General features: G+C 38.8%; 1 protein-coding gene across 1 annotated transcript in view; it reads right to left on the bottom strand.

Moving 5' to 3' along the window:
* Positions 1-17,858, bottom strand: part of LOC124619572 (KIF-binding protein) — a 109,251-nt gene that overhangs the window by 34,305 nt on the left and 57,088 nt on the right. The window contains exon 4 of the mRNA XM_047146062.1: positions 6,215-6,475. Coding sequence (XP_047002018.1) covers positions 6,215-6,475 — 261 coding nt within the window. The remainder of the gene's footprint in view (positions 1-6,214; positions 6,476-17,858) is intronic.

Raw genomic sequence — 17,858 nt, 5'->3', positions numbered from 1 at the left:
GGGCAGACAGAGATACATGGCCCCGAGGGCCCACTGAAGGCGGCACAGATGAAGCGACAACCGTCGCTCGCGTGGGCGACGATAACGTGGCTGCAGCATAAGATGTTCGAAGGGAAGCAGGATACAACCTTTCATATTTCTGTTTAGCCTCTCGATAAGTAAGCCGGTCCAGGGTCTTAAATTCCATTATCTTCCGCTCCTTATGAAGAACGGGGCAATCCGGCGAGCATGGAGAGTGGTGCTCCCCACAGTTGACACATACAGGCGGGGGCGCACATGGAGAATCGGGATGAGAGGGGCGTCCGCAATCTCGACATGTAGCGCTGGATGGGCAACGGGAGGACATATGCCCAAACTTCCAGCACTGGAAGCACCGCATCGGGGGAGGGACGTATGGCTTCACGTCGCAACGGTAAACCATTACCTTGACCTTCTCGGGCAAGACATCACCCTCGAAGGCCAAGATAAAGGCACCGGTGGCCACCCTGTTTGTCTTGGGTCCTCGATGGACACGACGGACAAAATGCACACCACGCCGTTCCAAGTCGGCTCTCAGCTCGTCATCGGATTGTAACAAGAGGTCACGATGGTAAATAATCCCCTGGACCATATTTAAGCTACTGTGGGGAGTGACGGTAACAGGGACGTCACCCAGCTTATCACACAAGAGCAACGCTCGTGACTGGGCTGGGGAGGACGTCTTGAGGAGGATGGACCCATTCCTCATTTTTGACAACCCTGCCACTTCCCCAAACTTATTCTCCAGGTGTTCCACAAAAAACATAGCCTTCGTCGGAAGAAAGGAGTCACCATCAGTCCTGCTGCAGACAAGGTATTGCGGTACATAAGGCTCCCGCTTGGCACTAGATCGGCGTCCCTCCCATGGCGCAGCCAACGAGGGGAACGTCTGAGGGTCATATTGCACAGCATCGAAGTCGACTCTACCTCGCTTAGAGACGCTGGTGGCCGTGCGACCACCAGCTTGGTGTGATTTATTGCGCTTCATTGCGCCACATCCGCCCAGATGCCACCTACTCCGAACGAGGGCTCTCCCCAAGGGCGCCACCCAGCCAAAGCAACGGGTACCTGGCCGATATCCCGTTGCCCGGAGTCCCCGTGCCCCAGACAAGATGGGCACATACTCCTTGGCATGCATGGGGAGGAAACAGCTCTGGCATCTGTAGTGCGATCCCTGCGTGGTCAGGGGGCTACCACCAAGAGGGTACATGACGACCCCACCACAACGGACTGGCTACCGTGCTGGATTTTAGGTGTTTAAAGGGTCCACAGTTGTCGTAGGCGCGAAGAAGAAGAGTGCGCACAAGGCGAGAAGGAGACAACCCAGAAGATGTTGGGCGTAGTCCCCCCCACACGACAATAGGTAACATGCAAGATGGTGGAGCATGATGGACCAATACAAAAACACCACGTAAGGTGTCCTTCCCCAAATGGCACGCACTGACGACGGAAATTTGGAAGAAAAAAGGAGGTCAAACCCAAGAGGGGACCATCACAGAAGGCCGAAACGTTTGAGACTCCTTTTAGTCGCCTCTTACGACAGGCAGGAATACCGCGGGCCTATTCCTACCCCCGAACCCGCAGGGGGGGATAGGTTTGGAACATTAAGTATAAGTTCTCTTCTGAAAACTGTAAAACAATAGGAAATGGAATCATTTCTGTAGAAGAATCATTTACAAATTTTAGACTCTTAGATAAGAATGTAGTTGATACACAACTTTACAGAATTTATAAAAGGAAGCCAGCAGTGCAAATAATGGAAAACATGCAAATGGTTGAATCAACATTTTCTGCAAACAAAACAAAAAATCTGTAGACAGAGCAACAAATATTAAGTCAAAATCACAACATATGGCAAGAATAAAAGCTATACCCTTATAAACTGAATGAACATACAAATGAAGATAACAGATGAAATTTGCAGAAAGTAAACTAGTTTTGGGATTTTCTAAAATCTGAAGTCCCCACCATATATAAAAACAACAATAATATACTTCTTGGCAGTCCACATGTTGGGAAGTAAAATAAATTTAAGGATATTGTAGGCAAATATACAGCACCCTTAAGAACAAACAGAAATGGTAAAAGACTGATCAACATGAGTAATATGCTCCAGTTAGAAGTAATGTCCATGAATTTTTGCAAACTACCAAGAAACTACAAATCTACGAGAATTTCAGCTGGACCCCACATCAATATTCGTAAGGAATTTCAAGGAAATTATCAGTGTTAAAGCAATCAGAAACAGAATTTATTTCCTGTCTTTATCTGGCTATGGTTAAAATACATTTTCTCCCATATGAAATAAAAAAGAAGACCCAGAAAGTTATCAAATACAACTCCAGTAGAGCAGTATGCAAAAGAAAACGGAGAAAAATTTAAAGAAGAAATTTAGTCAGCTAAGAAAGGTGACTGGCATGAACTCCATGTACAAATTACCAAAGTGGCAGAGATACCTTAAGACTGACTAAGAACAAAATGACATAATGAAATGAAGAGTGTGAAGAAGCTCTATAAAAACGGGCTCAAAAATGGAAAGAGGGAAGGCTTTTTTTAAAAAAAATAAAGATAAAAACACCTTGAACATTTCAGACAGCAAATAAAAAAACATTGAAAGTAATCCAAAAAATAAAAAATGAAACAAAATTTCAAAAATCTCAGTTTATAAAAATCCAAGAAAAATTCCACCAAAAGTAATACCAGAAGTTTTTACCATACTTTCAAACACATGCTTAAAATATGTCAAGTACCAAGTATTTGTTTCAAAGTTGAAAATAGCAAAATTTGGTTAAATAACCAGGAAAATTGTGAAATATCAGCAAAATTTTTTGACAGGCTCTTGAACTGTCTAGTTCCAACAGTTAAATTACAATTTTTAGCAGCACCTGAATATTCTGAGGAGCATTTCCTGCCAATAGTGCTAGAAATTCATGAAGCCACCAACACACTCAACAACAACGAAAAAGTTAGTGATGAAGACTATCTATACAGAACAATTATTGAAATGTTCAGAACCAATGATTATAGGATACACACACTTGCTTTTGTTTCTGGAGGTCTTGGAAGCAAGAACAGAAATTTTTAAACACGATGCTTCTAAGCTCATTTGTCACAGCCTGTGGGATGTATGTGATATCTTGATGAAGTTTTCCTTTCAGTTGCCTTTCCACTCACAGAAACAAGAAAAAATTGCAAGGCGAGAGGTCAGGTGAATATGGTGGATGAGGAATGGCAATGACAGAATGTCTGGCCAGATACCGAGTAACAGATAAAGCATTACGCGGTCTTGCATTGTACTGCAGTAAGAACCTATCCTGAGAATGCCACAAATCAGGGCAGCAACAACAAATTGCTTGTCACAAACATTTCAAGACTTTGATGTAAAGAGTTTCGTTCACTGTTTAAACTGGAGAAAGATGGTGAACTAATCCTTTACTATCAAAGATTGCGACCAACATTGTCTTTGTTCTCCAAGGCTGTCATCTTACTTTTTTTGAGATTGGTGATCCAGGACTCTGCCATTCAACACTCTGATGCTTGGTGTGAGGGTCTTACTGGTAGCACCACCTCCATACCAGCAATAATCTTTGATAGAAATGTGGGATCATGCCTGGCTCCATCCAGTAGTTCAGCAGAAATTCTCCATCTTTCCTCTTTCTGTTCATTTGTTGGTGTCTGAGGGATGAGTTTTGCATTAAGTTTCTGTTTACCTAAATCTTCACGTAAAATCTTAAGACACACATCAATTACATTCTTCTGGTATCGCACAGACAGCTGCATGATGGTCTTCTTGCAATAACTGCCTTGCACACTCCACGTCTGCATCTGTAAGTTCTGTAGACGAGTGACCAGCTCCGGGATTGTCTTACCCTGAATCTCTGCCTCCATGAAACCTTCTGAGCCACTTGAAAATGCGGCTTCTTGAAAGTGCCTCACTTGCATATACTTGCTTAATGTCTTTCCAAGCTAAATGCAGAACTTACTTAATGTTTGCCATTGCATACAATCAGCATCCACTGTGTCATGATAACTAATGTGTCAAAAACCCAAACAAATGTGATCCTAAGCACAGCCCTGCCACCTAGTGAGTTTGCACAGAAACATGGAGAAGGTCATTTCAAGGATGCATACATATCAGGTAACATAAAAACACCATTTGTTCCCCCTTAGTAGTGTAAACTCAGAAATTAAAAAAAAAAAATCTGTCCTGGAATTTTTCTGACAGAGGGAGTAAAATCATGAGAGAATTTAGTGTTAAAGCAAAATCAGAAAACAACATTCATGAAACACCATCAAATACAATATCTACAGTGAAATATATGGCAGAAATAATTAGTATTGTACAAGGGAATTGTGACTCAAGACGAGCACCAGCATCAAAGCCTCATGTGGCAGTAGGTAGAGGAAGCAAACTGTTACACAGTAGAAAGTGAGAACTGTAGTGGCAACTGTTGAAGATTTGATGCAGTCTGTTGCAGATATACTACGAGATTCATGCTTCTCTGACTGCTGTGTAGACATATGTAGATTGCTATGCACCTATGACAAGTACAGGATTTTCCAGCTGCTCACTGGAGCTGGCCTCTGTTGTGGTTGGTGTACTTTCATATGCACATTTCTAGGTACAGATTTTTACACACACATTGTGTGTACCAATTTCTTCACTGTAACAGTAAGTGATGTTGAAAAGGCAGGCACTCGTGCCTTAAACAACAAACTCCCTTCACCAGATGGTATACATCTGATTAATTTCCTGAATCCTCTTTCCTCCTCCATGTAACCAAATGGTCTTGCTTACAGACAGCAAGGCTCTCACCACAATTAACACACAATGGCATCATCTACATAATCATACAATGTAGGCTTACAGGCATTATTTGAATCCTAGGTGATTTCTGTTTTATGGGCATTGTACTGTGGTCCAGGGCATGTTTCTGCCCCTAACACTTCATCTACTAATGTTACAGACATCATCAAAGGCTATAAAGACTCAGACAGCAGGTTCAAACTTAAATAAGCCAACAAAGTCAAACTGTTTATATGTAACCACACAACAGTTGTATCGTGAAGTTATTAGATGGCTGCTTAAGATCACAGTCATGCCGACGCTTGAGAGGAAGGATTGACACTATTTGCTTTACTTAACACTAAGGTCCACAAACTGTCTAATATCAATCCTTGTCCTCTTTTGTTAAAATTGGTTTTTGTTTTGAATTTCTTATGTTTTCTCTGTACATCTTAGCACTGTAATGATATGACCCTGATAGAACAACAGTATTGGAGAAACAGATTTGGAAGTACTGTGGTCCTAGTGCATGACCTGCTACTGCCATTTCCACATTTCCCAGACAATGATAGCATTAAGAGATGGAACATTAGGCACAGAAAGGTGTCTTGGACCATGGCCTGGTGCCCAATAAACAAAAATCACCAAGGATGCAATGGGATGTTGTCTGACATTTACATGGCACTGTAGTGTTTGAGTGTGAGAGAGAGAAATCCTGGCATTTAAAACACCATAAAGGGCATAGGATGTAGTGTTAAGTTCCTGCTTAATACATTCTGTAAATTTGGATTATTTAAAACCAGTATAAATACTGCAAATGTAAGTATGTGAACCAAATTTTCTGCATCATCCTTCTCTCATGCCATCTATTAAAATCATTATTACCACTCTTCAAACTGTCTAGACACTACAGATCCTTTTACTTCTCTCTGTTTTCCTCCCCAACACCTTCAAATTTTCCATAGCTGATCTTCCTCAACCAGGTGACATACATTTTTCTTTTATTATCTATGCTTTAAAAAGCAATTTTAATTTGCGTGGTTTCTCCATTCTTTTTGGAAGTTTGTATGTCTTTCATAACTAATAACGCAAAAAATTGATGAGAAATTATTCCTTTTCGTTTAATGTATTTTTATTTATATCCATGATTACTTTTCTTTTTCACTGCTGAAAACCACCTTTTCACAACTTTTCTCTTTGCTACCATTAGTCCACATGCAATTTTATTGGCATCTAGCCTGTTGCAGTCTCAAACATCTAATTTTTATTGGCATCTAGCCTGTTGTAGTCTAAAACAAAGTACCACATACAATATTTACCTAATGTAAACCTGACAGGCTGACATTTTTTCCTGCTTAACAAAATAATATATAAATAGGAAGACAGAATGTAAATTTCTAAGATACTTGCCTAGGATCCTTAAGTGAGTCCAGGAAATGAGTAAAGTTGGCAATACTGCTAGAAGCCAAATGATTGATCTTGCGCAGAGCATGTGGTGTTGGTCGACTATCACTTGCTTGTAATCGTTCCAGTTTTATGTCAAGTATATCAGAGTAAGTAAGTGCCAATTCATACCACAGCTGTCTACATACAAGCATATAGTACTGTGGATTTAGCTGTTGTAAGACTGATTCCAAAAGATCCACACGTCGTTTATGCATACGACTCTGTCTGAACAAAAAGATAAGGTACCAGTTAAATAATGAATGTTTTAGATACTTTCATTCCTAAGAAAATATAACAAAATATTAACTGTAACTATGAAATTTATTCATACAATTATAGTTGTCTTTACTTCACACTTTTCTTAATCTATATAGGAAGGGAGGGCAGGTGGGAGGGAGGGAGAGATTTAAGGACAGTGGTCCCTTTATCTATCAAAATAGAGTACAGAGTTGGAAGAAACTGGTTTATTCATATATATATATATATATATATATATATATATATATATATATATATATATATATCTAAAAAGAAAGATGATGAAACTTACCAAACAAAAGTGCTGGCAGGTCGATAGACACACAAACAAACACAAACATACACACAAAATTCTAGCTTTCGCAACCAATGGTTGCCTCGTCAGGAAAGAGGGAAGGAGAAGGAAAGACAAAAGGATATGGGTTTTAAGGGAGAGGGTAAGGAGTCATTCCAATCCCGGGAGTGGAAAGACTTACCTTAGGGGGAAAAAAGGACAGGTATACACTCGCACCCACACACATATCCATCCACACATACACAGACACAAGCAGACATTTGTTAAGGCCTTAACAAATGTCTGCTTGTGTCTGTGTATGTGTGGATGGATATGTGTGTGGGTGCGAGTGTATACCTGTCCTTTTTTCCCCCTAAGGTAAGTCTTTCCACTCCCGGGATTGGAATGACTCCTTACCCTCTCCCTTAAAACCCATATCCTTTTGTCTTTCCTTCTCCTTCCCTCTTTCCTGACGAGGCAACCATTGGTTGCGAAAGCTAGAATTTTGTGTGTATGTTTGTGTGTCTATCGACCTGCCAGCACTTTTGTTTGGTAAGTTTCATCATCTTTCTTTTTAGATATATTTTTCCCACGTGGAATGTTTCCCTCTATTATATATATATATATATATATATATATATATATATATATATATATATATATATATATATATATATATAAGAAAAATAATAATATTAAATAGGAGACATTTCTTACTGTACTTCAAAATGATATTTATTTGGTCACAAACCAGCTTTCCTCTTCTTATGCCATTGTTGTGTGACAACTGAATGTTGTGAACACAGATAAAATTACGTGCACAGATAAAATTATGTGCATTCTTTTGTGTGTGCACATGTTGATGACTCAATGTTTTGGCTAGTCTGTGAGTGGTCTCCTTTATCCCTAAATTATTTACATCCTGGCAGAACTTTCCTTACTATACTTACATAGATATTATTTATACAGAAGATATGAAATATACAAATATGAGGATATGTAGAGTATTCACCTAAGAAAGAATTACATATTTATTTATTTATTTATTTAGACATGCAGAAATAGCCTCATTAACTAAAAAAGGAAACAAAGTTTTTTATGTGGAGCTACCTTTAATAACTGATGAAAAATAATTCTGAATTTAAATTAAATTTAAGTTATACAAATATTGGATTAAACCTGTAAATTCAGCTTTATTTATTTATCAGTTGTAGAATGTATCTCCACACGAAAAACTTTATGTTTCCTTTATTGTTAATGGAGGCCTTAGCTATTTCTGAATGACACAAAAAATAAATTATATCTAATACTTTCTAAATAAACACGCTACATGTCAAGACTTCATGTCTTCTGTATAAATAATATCTGTGTAAGTCACACGTCATTTTATCTTTGTCCGTGACATTCAGCTATCTCCACACTATGGCCCAAGAAGCTGAAACCTGGTTTGTGACCAACTAAATATTATTTTGCAGAACATTGATAAGAGTTTCCTATTTAATATTATCATGTTCTGCCAAACACAGATGGAGAGTTCAGTCATTGTTATTAAATAAGAAGGTTTTCCTGGTCCTTGAGTTAAGACTGACAGCAGGACAAGACAAAGAAGAGAGTGGCAGAAAACATGATCTAATAAATAGCTAAGTGCACATTATGGACCGCACTATAAACTAAAATGCTCCTTCTTGTTATTAAAAAAGAAAAAAAAATTACAAATTATACTGAAAAATAAAGTGCTGCATATGCAGAAATATACATCAGTTTGAAAACACAAGCACTAAATAAATTACATAATATTGCAGTGGTTGTATCACAAGGTCCTCTGCAATCTACCATAATCCAGTCTCCACAAATCATGATCTATATAAGTAACTTCTGTCAGTTGTCTTTCTTGCATGGCCTCTACCATTACTGCATTCTAGCCTTTACTAGGTCTACCTTCTTTCTGCCTTCTTAGAGATCACCATACTCCTACTTTCAGAGGTATTCCCCCTACATCTTGTATGGCCATACCATTATAGTTGTTTCATTCCTAAGTGCCACACCAAAGGTGTATCCGTTCTTAGTAATTCACTTGTATGTCTTTGAATCATGTCCTTCCTTACTCATGACAATATATATCCTTTTTTTGAACAATGGAAGCTCCACGTAGGAATATCAACAATATATGAAAAGATAGATTGCTACTTACTGTACAGATGAGACCTTAAATTAAAAGACACTTACACACAAGCTTTTTGTTACAGTCTTTGCCAGAAAAACAAACACATACCATCCACTCACACACACATGACTGCCAACTTGGGCAGCTCTGGCCAGAGCAGAGTTGGTAGTCTTGTCAGTGTGAGGTGTGCTTTCTTGTGTGAGTGAATAGCTTTACCCTTTTTTTTCAACACTTATCTCCATATCTCTCTCTTTGGATTCCTCCACTAATTTTCTACATATGTAATTTGTGTTTTCTTCGTGTTCAGATGCAATCACTTGCTCATCCACAAGCTGAAGGTTAACATATACCCTAATTTTCAAATACCAGTTCAATACTTTAATTTTGTGTCACTGAAAGTCAGTAATTCAGTCTTTCCTGGAAGGTTTTAAAAACCTGCACTGATTTAATAGTGTCTTCCCACATTTTTAAATTATCCTGGTGATTAATCAATGAAATATTGTTAGCTGCACATTTTAGTGATACTGATTGAGATAAACTAAGGCTACAGTTTCTTCTTCGGCATGCCTGTGTGGAAGTCACCACAGAAACAGCTAAGTGCAAAATTCGTACAATTCATATATTTATTTATATATAAAAGTAAAGTTCAGAATTTTCCTTTGTGTGAGATCGCATGTACAATGTTCGTGCACCAATTTGAAGTTCTAGATTTGCATATTTGACTGTTCACATTGCTTATGTATAATCTTTCACCGATTGTATCAATATCCATTTGTATCGTGGTATCTTGTGAAATTTAAAACATTCATGAGTGCTGTCATAAAATCGTACTATTATCAACTGTAGGTTTAAACTTACTTGCGCTCTTTTAAAATTTTTGAGAACAGTACACCTAGCTTTTTTCAAAACAATCATTCTCTAATTTCATTTTGTAACTACTTGAGAAATATTCTGTTTTTGAGAATTTTAGGACACTTACAAAACTATATTTTTGTAAGTTGACAGTATGAGCGTCTTGGATATGTAACTTATTTCATGGCAAATCAGTGTTTGTGGTTGATCATTACTGTCAAGGAATAGACCACCTATGAATTTAGTTGTATACCAGCACAAATAAATGAGCATTTTCGAGAATTTTCAGAAGCTTCCATTGTCCTGTACGCAATATAATTCGTATTAAATCGGTGTTTGTGATTTAGTTACTGTAGCAGTATTCTAACTAACACATTGTGTTACATCTAGTTTTCCTTATACATTGTCTACATTCATCATAAATTCACTCTGTTTTCAAGTTTGTTAACAGCTATAATTAACCTCAAAAAGTTTTAGGTAACTAGAAATTTTTACCACAGGTTTTTCTGTTGCATTAATAGACATCTTATTTTGTGTATTTGCTTCAATTCTTATAGGAAATTAGCACTTTTTAGGTCAACAAATTAAAAGATAATCAGCAGGCTTAATTTAAAGTTATTTGTTCATTTGCCTGTAATACATCACACCAGCTAAAATGCAACCCTACTGTGAATCTTTTTCTCAAATACGAGATGACTTGGTTGAGATTTACAGGCTGCTGGAAATTGCCCTGCCTATTGTCAAACAATCGGCAGCTGCTGCAAGTCACAATGTTGGAAGAGCTCCTGAGAATCGTGTATCTGCGATACCAGTATCAAAGATAACTCGAGTACTATCTGCTCCTGCAGATACTGCCTTCTCTGCAGAAAACATGGGATCTGTTATTGTTCATCCACTTGACTGTGAGTGGTGTTTCAGTGGCAGAGCTAGGTGTCCTGTACAGGGCTCAAGGTGTTGTACCAGTCATCCTAACCAACAAGTTTGAGGTGTTGTCTTTCGCTGAAACTTAGTCACTAATCATCAGCAGTTTGAACGTATGTCAAATGATGGTACCGCTTAGGGAAATGGCAGCAAGGGACAGGAAAGGACATCAGGTCCAAAAGCCACAGGAAACAGAGTGTAACCAGCTGCAGACTGTGGCACACGTTGGAACAAATGATGCCCGTCACCTGGGCTCTGAGGTCATACTTGGGTAATTCTAGTGAAAACATCTAAAATAATTGAACTGCATCAGAATAAATGGTGTAATGCAGTCAACCCTGTAAACATGTTCTAACTTAAGTATAAACAGCAGGCATATCCATCCCGAGGTCATTACACCTCTGTTGGGCTGTAACATTTGCAACTGAACACTTAGTATAAAAGTAACATAAAAGGTAAAATTCAAGACACATAATATAGGAAACTGCAGGGTAATTAATAATCCCAAGAAATAACATACTTTACACTCACACACCACTGTGCTTTCCACAATGTACATAATAGTTAGTGTTTTTGTAAATAGAGTTCAGAAATATTAATCCGTAAACTAAACTTTAGCAAACCGGGACTGCAAGGCTCAAAGTAGTTCCAAGGCTTTCACACCAGGCTGGCTCATATAGGGTAACATTGCTCTCCCTCTTTCTATCCGTCTTTCCTCTCATCTGTCATCATACCTGCTTGAAATTTCAATTTTTTTGTGTTTTTTCTTTCAATTTCTAATGTATTTTTAAATTATTATTAGTTTCATTGTAACTGCTGAAAACAATAATCACTGTTTGAAATATGGAATATGTTTTGTAATTACTTGAAAATCTGTAAAATGAACAACCTGTTATAAAATGTAAGGCAACAGGTCTCTAAATGAGTAATAAATCAAATCAAATCAAATCAAAATAATTCTAGCGACTGGCAGAGAAGGTTGACAAGACCAGCCTTGTCGATGGAATTTCAAAGAAACTCAGAATTTGCAGCATTGTCCCCAGAACTGATCGTGGCCCTTTGGTTCCGAGTTGAGTGGAAGGACTGAACCAGAGACTTCGAAGGTTCTGTGAAAAGATAGGCTGCGACTTCCTGGACTTGCACCAAAGAACTGTAGGGTCTCCCTAAATGGGTCAGGTGTGCACTGCACATCAGAGGCTGCTACTCAGGTTGCTGACTGTGTGTGGGGTGCACACAAGAATTTTTTACATTAGGTGACTCTCCATCCAATCCAGATAATGATAGCCATAGGAAACTCAGAAGTATCAGTGTAGGACCAAAGGAAATGCCTCCCACAGGTGCGAGTATTAAAATCCTATAGGTAAACTGCCGAAGCATTCACAATAAAGTGTCAGAGTTTGTAGCGCTCCTGAAAAGCAGTGAAACTCTCATAATATTAGGTACACAAAGCTGGTGGAGACCTGAAACTAATAGCAGTGATATTTTTGGGGAAAATTTAAGCGTATATTGAAAGGATTGGCAAATGGGAAATGGAGGTGATATATTTGTTGCAGTAGACAAGAAACTCAAATCCACTGAGAGAGAAATTGAAGCTGCATGTGAGAATGTTTGGGTAAGACTCAGTAGACTCAGTATCAGGTGTGGGCGTAAAATGATAATTGGATCCTATTGCCCAGGAGACTCATCTCCTGATGTAACAAAACAAACAAACACACACACACACACACACACACACACACACACACACACGTAAATTCTCCAATCATACTGTTATCATTGGTGGTGACTTTAACCATCCATCAATCAATTGGGAAAATTACAATTTTGTTAGTGGTGAGCATGATAATACATCCTGTGAAACACTACTAAATGCCTTCTCTGAAAATGACAGAACAGGTACTTCAGAACCCCACTCACGATGAAAATATATTGATCTAATGGCAACAAATAGACCTGACCTCTTTAAGGACATCCACATTGAAACTGGTATCAGTGACCATGGCACGGTTATGAAAACAGTGATTGTAAAATTAGAAAGAACAATTAAGACAAGCAGAAAGATAAAAAACAGTAGTGTCATATCACAATGGGGAACTTGAAATTTTTAGCACAGGTCAGGAACATGAAGAGCAACTAATGCTCATGTTTAAAAGAATAGTTGACCATGCACTGGATTGATACGTACCCGGTAGAACAGTTCATAATGGGTGGGGCCTCCGTTGCATACAGTCACTGTAAAGAAACTTTTAAAGAAACAGAGATTATTGCATGACAGCTGTAAAAAAAAGGCATAGGACTACAGATAGAGAGATTCTAAATGAGAGAGGGAGGACAAGGGGATTAGTTTTTTAACATCCCATTGACAGCGAGGTAATTACAGACAGAACACAAGCTCAGATTAGAGAAGGATGAGAAGGAAAGTGGGCGTGCCCTTTGTTGAAGGAATTATCCCAGCATTTGCCTTCAGCAATTTAGGGAAATCACAGAAAATCTAAATAAGGATGGCTGGATGCGGTCTGAACCGTCATCCTCCTGAATGGAAGTCCAGTGTGCTAACCAGTGCACTGCCTCACTTGGTAGATGCTGGATGAAATGCATTTGCCTGTCAAGAGAGCAATGCATAAAGCCTTTAATGACCACCGTAGCAGAATCTTGTCAACTGATCTTTCACAAAATCAAAAGAAATTCTGATTGTATGTAGAGGTTGTTAATGGCATCAAAGTTAGTGTCCAGTCCCTGGCAAATGAGATAAGAACCAAAATTAACGATTGCAAAGCAAAAGTTGAAACGCTTAACTCCATTTTCAAATGTTCCTTTACAAAGAAAAACCCAGAAGAATTGCTCCAATTTAATCCTTGTACCACCAAAAAGATGAATTAAATAAGAACTAAAGTCAGTGGTGTTGAGAAACAGCTGAAATCCTTAAAACTGAACAAAGCTCCAGGACCTGATTGAATCCCCATCAGATTCTATACCGAATTTGTGGCTGAGTTAGCCCCTCTTACATCTATAATCTATTGTAGATCCCTCGAACAAAAAATCATACCCAGTTCTTGGAAAAAAGCACAGGTCACACCCACCTACAAAAAGGATAGTAGAAGTGATCCACAAAAACTGCCGTCCAATATCCTTGACATCTATTTGTCGTAGAATCTCTGAGCATATTCTGTCCGTCCTCAAAGATAATGAGGAATTTCGAACAGAATTACCTCCTCCGTGCCAACCAGCATGGATTCTGAAAACATCGATCATGTGAAACCCAATTCACACTTTTCTCACATGACATACTAAAAGTTTTGGATTAAGGCAAGCAGGTAGATGCAGTATTTTTGAGTTCCAAAGAGCATTTGTCTCAGTACCACAACTATGCTCATTATCAAAAATATAACCATATGGGGTATCAAGTGAAATTTGTGACTGGATTGGGGACTGTTTGGTAGAGAGCACACAACATGCTATCTTCAATGGAGAATCATCATCAGGTGTAGAAGAAGCTTTGGGTGTGCCCCAAGGAAGTTTGTTGAGCCCTTGGTGTTCATATTGATTATTAACGACCATGCACAAAAAAAAAGGGGGGGGGGAGTAATATCCTATGACTATAATATCAATGAGTCACTGTTGGAATCTGCAAACTCATACAAATACCTAGGTGTATCACTTTGTAGAGACATGAAATGGAATGATCTTATAGGCTCAGCTGTGGGTAAAGCAGGTGGTACACTTCAGTTTATTAGTAGACTACCACAAAGGAGATTACTAACACATCATTTGTACAACCGGTTCTATAATACTGCTCAAGTGTGTGGGACCCGTACCAGATAGGTAGTAGTCGCAGTAAAGCTGCGAGGATGGGTTGTGAGTGGTGTTTGGGTAGCTCAATTGCTACACCACTTGCTTGCAGAAGTGAAAGGTCCTGGGTTTGAATCCCTGTCCAGTGCACAATTTTAATCTGCCAGGAAGTTTCGTATCAGTGCCTACTTTGCTGCAGAGAGAAAAATTCATTCTGATTGAACGACATTTTTGTCACATACAAACTCTTTATGACGGTTAAAAATTATGTGGAACTATAAAATAAGATAAATTTCCTTTACTTCACATCTGTGGTCACAAATTTTTTGTCATCAGACTACTGGTTTCGGTCTAGTATGCTGACAAAAAATTTGTGACCATAGATGTGAAGTAAAGGAAATTTAGTCTATATTTGGGTCACTGTTCGATTCGCGACCATGTTGCAGCTTGTAGGAAATTAGAACAGCACTAATATTTAAAACTCAGTTATAACCCTATAATAAAACCATGCCTATCTGACCATGGTAGGTGCTGGAGTCATGGACTGTGCGGCTGGCCCGGCGGAGGTTCGAGTCGTCCCTCAGGCATGGGTGTGTGTGTTTGTCCTTAGGTTAAGTAGTGTGTAAGCTTAGGGACTGATGACCTTAGCAGTTAAGTCCCATAAGATTTCACACACATTTGAACATTTTGACCATGGTAGGGTCCACTACCTGTCTTACATTTGTGGTACACAATCATCATGTGTACGTGCTGTAAGTGGGAAATTTTAAACAGCCACACTTCCGGTACTGGACACCACTGTACCAATAAGAAAATACTGAACCAGTGATCAGGGCAAAGAGTCTCACAGTACAGGTCTCTTGTCACCTCTGTGACTGTCTGCAGCTCAAAACATCCTCTGTGTGCTAAGTAGAAATTTATCCTTTTCATGTTATTCCATTCTGAACTTTCCATTGTTTAACATACAAAAATGTTTCAGCAAATATTGGGATTACTGTCTATTATATGATCTATCAATGTGAACAATGAGGAGTTAGTCGTATTCACTTGGTCATTTTGCATTCCGCCTTTGTTCAGTACATGAGGGAACTTTCTTGTAAGGTTACACGGTGTCTTTCGTAATTTCTGCTAACTATTTTTGTGTCTTTCTCTGCTGTTGTAGGTTTGTGATTAATTACTCTTAAATGTATTGCAAACGTTGAGTGACTTGTCCCATATTTCCATGCTCTGATATATTCTTTCCACCGGGTGTCGAATGTTCTGCTGGTTTGTCCTCCTTATCTTTTATCACGAGTTGCATTGTAACTGTTATATTCCTGCTTTTTGGTAGATGTCTGTGTCTTTCTTTTCTTTTTTTTTTTGTTTTTTTTTTTTTAATGTACTTTTGGATTGAACTGTCTGTTTTGAATGCCACGTTTATGCCTTGTCTTTTGAAAATGTTTGTTATTTTATGTGTGAGTTTGTGCTTGTAGGTCACAGTGTATTATCCTGAACCTTTTTTCTTGTCCTCAGATATCCTTTGAGCCACTGTTGTTCTGTTGCTGTGTGTGCTTGTTTGTGTGGTGTTTTGTTGTGCTGCTGTTTTGGCTGAATATGTATCACATTTATTGACTGCATTTGTTGTTTAATTTTTTTGTTTAGCTTTGTGACTAGACCACTATTGTACCCATTGTTTGTTGCTAGTTGTGTGATGATGGCTAGTTCTTTCTGGTGGTTTTCTGTGCTGAGTGGTACTGTGCTGAGTCTATGAAGCATGTATCTGAGTGCTGATTGCTTCTGTGAACATGGGCAATTTGAAGTCTGATATATGATAGTGTCTATTGCAGTAGGTTTTTTGAGGTAATATTCAAAGTTATGCTGACTGTTTTCTTTTTTGATAGTTATATCTAAGAAGTTTGTTTGGTTGTCATGGTCTTCTTCAATTGTGAATCTTATGTTTTTGTGTATTGTGTTCATATCTGCATGCAACAGATCAATTTCTGCTGAAGATGCATAAATTAAACAAAGGATATCATTCATGTATCTGGTCCGTGCTAGAAATATTTCAGATTACAGACAAAGTTCTTCACCGGATGTTAAAAAAAAAAAAAAAAAAAAAAAAAAAAAAATCGCACAAGCACAACCCACAAACACATGGCCACTGTCATCTCTAGGTGACAAAGCCTGACTACAACTGTGTCTGCAAAAAAACAGAAACCTCTGCTGGCTTGGATAGTGGGGGTATGGAAGAGGTAGGGTGATGTTGGGGAGCGATGGCAGGGTAGGGTTGGCGGAAATTGCTGATTCTGCCTGCAGGATCATGCAGGGATGTAGCTGGTAGGTTTGATGCGGCCAGAGATACTGATGTGGCCATTTTTGAGTGGGCGGTTGACATAGAGGAAAATGGCTGGTTGAGCTGAAAAGGGCCAGGTGAAGTGAATGGGGGAGGTTTTCAGGTTCTCAAAGAATGCAGATATGGTATGCTCACCCTTGGTCCAGATCGTGAAGATGTAATCAATGAATCTGAACCAGGTGAGGGGTTGGGATTCTGGATGATCAGAAAGGAATTCTCTAAGCAGCCCACGAAAAGGTTAACACAGGATGGTACCGCAGCTGCCCACTGCTGTACCACAGATTTGTTTATAGGTGATACCTATTAAGGAGAAATAACTGTTGGTGGTGATATAGTTGCTCACAATGGCCAGGAAGGAGGTTGTAGGCCATGGGGATCGTGGATATTTGTGTAGAGGGAGGTGGCATTGACAATGATGAGTGGGGTGCCTAGTTGTAAAGAAGCAGGAACTGTGGAGAGTCACAGAAGGAAATGGTTCATGTTTTTAATAACAAGGTGTATATGTGGACAAGGAAAAAAGTTCCAGGATTTTTCTGTTAAAAATACACTTTCTCCCGGGTGATAGTATGTTTTCCCTTATCAATCCTTTGAATGGTTATGGTTTTACACACAGGCGTAGAATTTCCCAGCACTTTAGAAAACGAAACTCAGAGAAAAAAAAACACGTTTTGGAAATATCTTTGATGTGCAGCAACATGTATGCTGCGTATTTTTGTATTACGAAAGCATACATTGGAATTCCACCAAACACTGCATGTTACTTTCTGAATCATTGAAATCGAGATTTCGATGCGCTTTTGTATGCCGTTCGTAGCTCATGTCACGTGATTTCGCCAGCCGATGACAGCGGATATTTAGAGCATAGGGCACGTGATGTAGTCAGCCAACAGCAACATCGCTGTTAAGTAGCAAGAACACACAAACAGGGAAAGTTAATAGTTTAAATTAATATACATAGTGTTGCATATGTTTCACATATAATATTGGTCTCAAGCTACAAGAGAAGCTAAGCTTTCGC

The sequence above is a fragment of the Schistocerca americana genome, chromosome 6 (assembly GCF_021461395.2).
Source record: "Schistocerca americana isolate TAMUIC-IGC-003095 chromosome 6, iqSchAmer2.1, whole genome shotgun sequence".
NCBI lineage: Eukaryota > Metazoa > Arthropoda > Insecta > Orthoptera > Acrididae > Schistocerca > Schistocerca americana.
The sequence above is the reverse complement of the archived record's forward strand: the minus strand, read 5'-3'. Positions and strand labels throughout refer to the sequence as shown.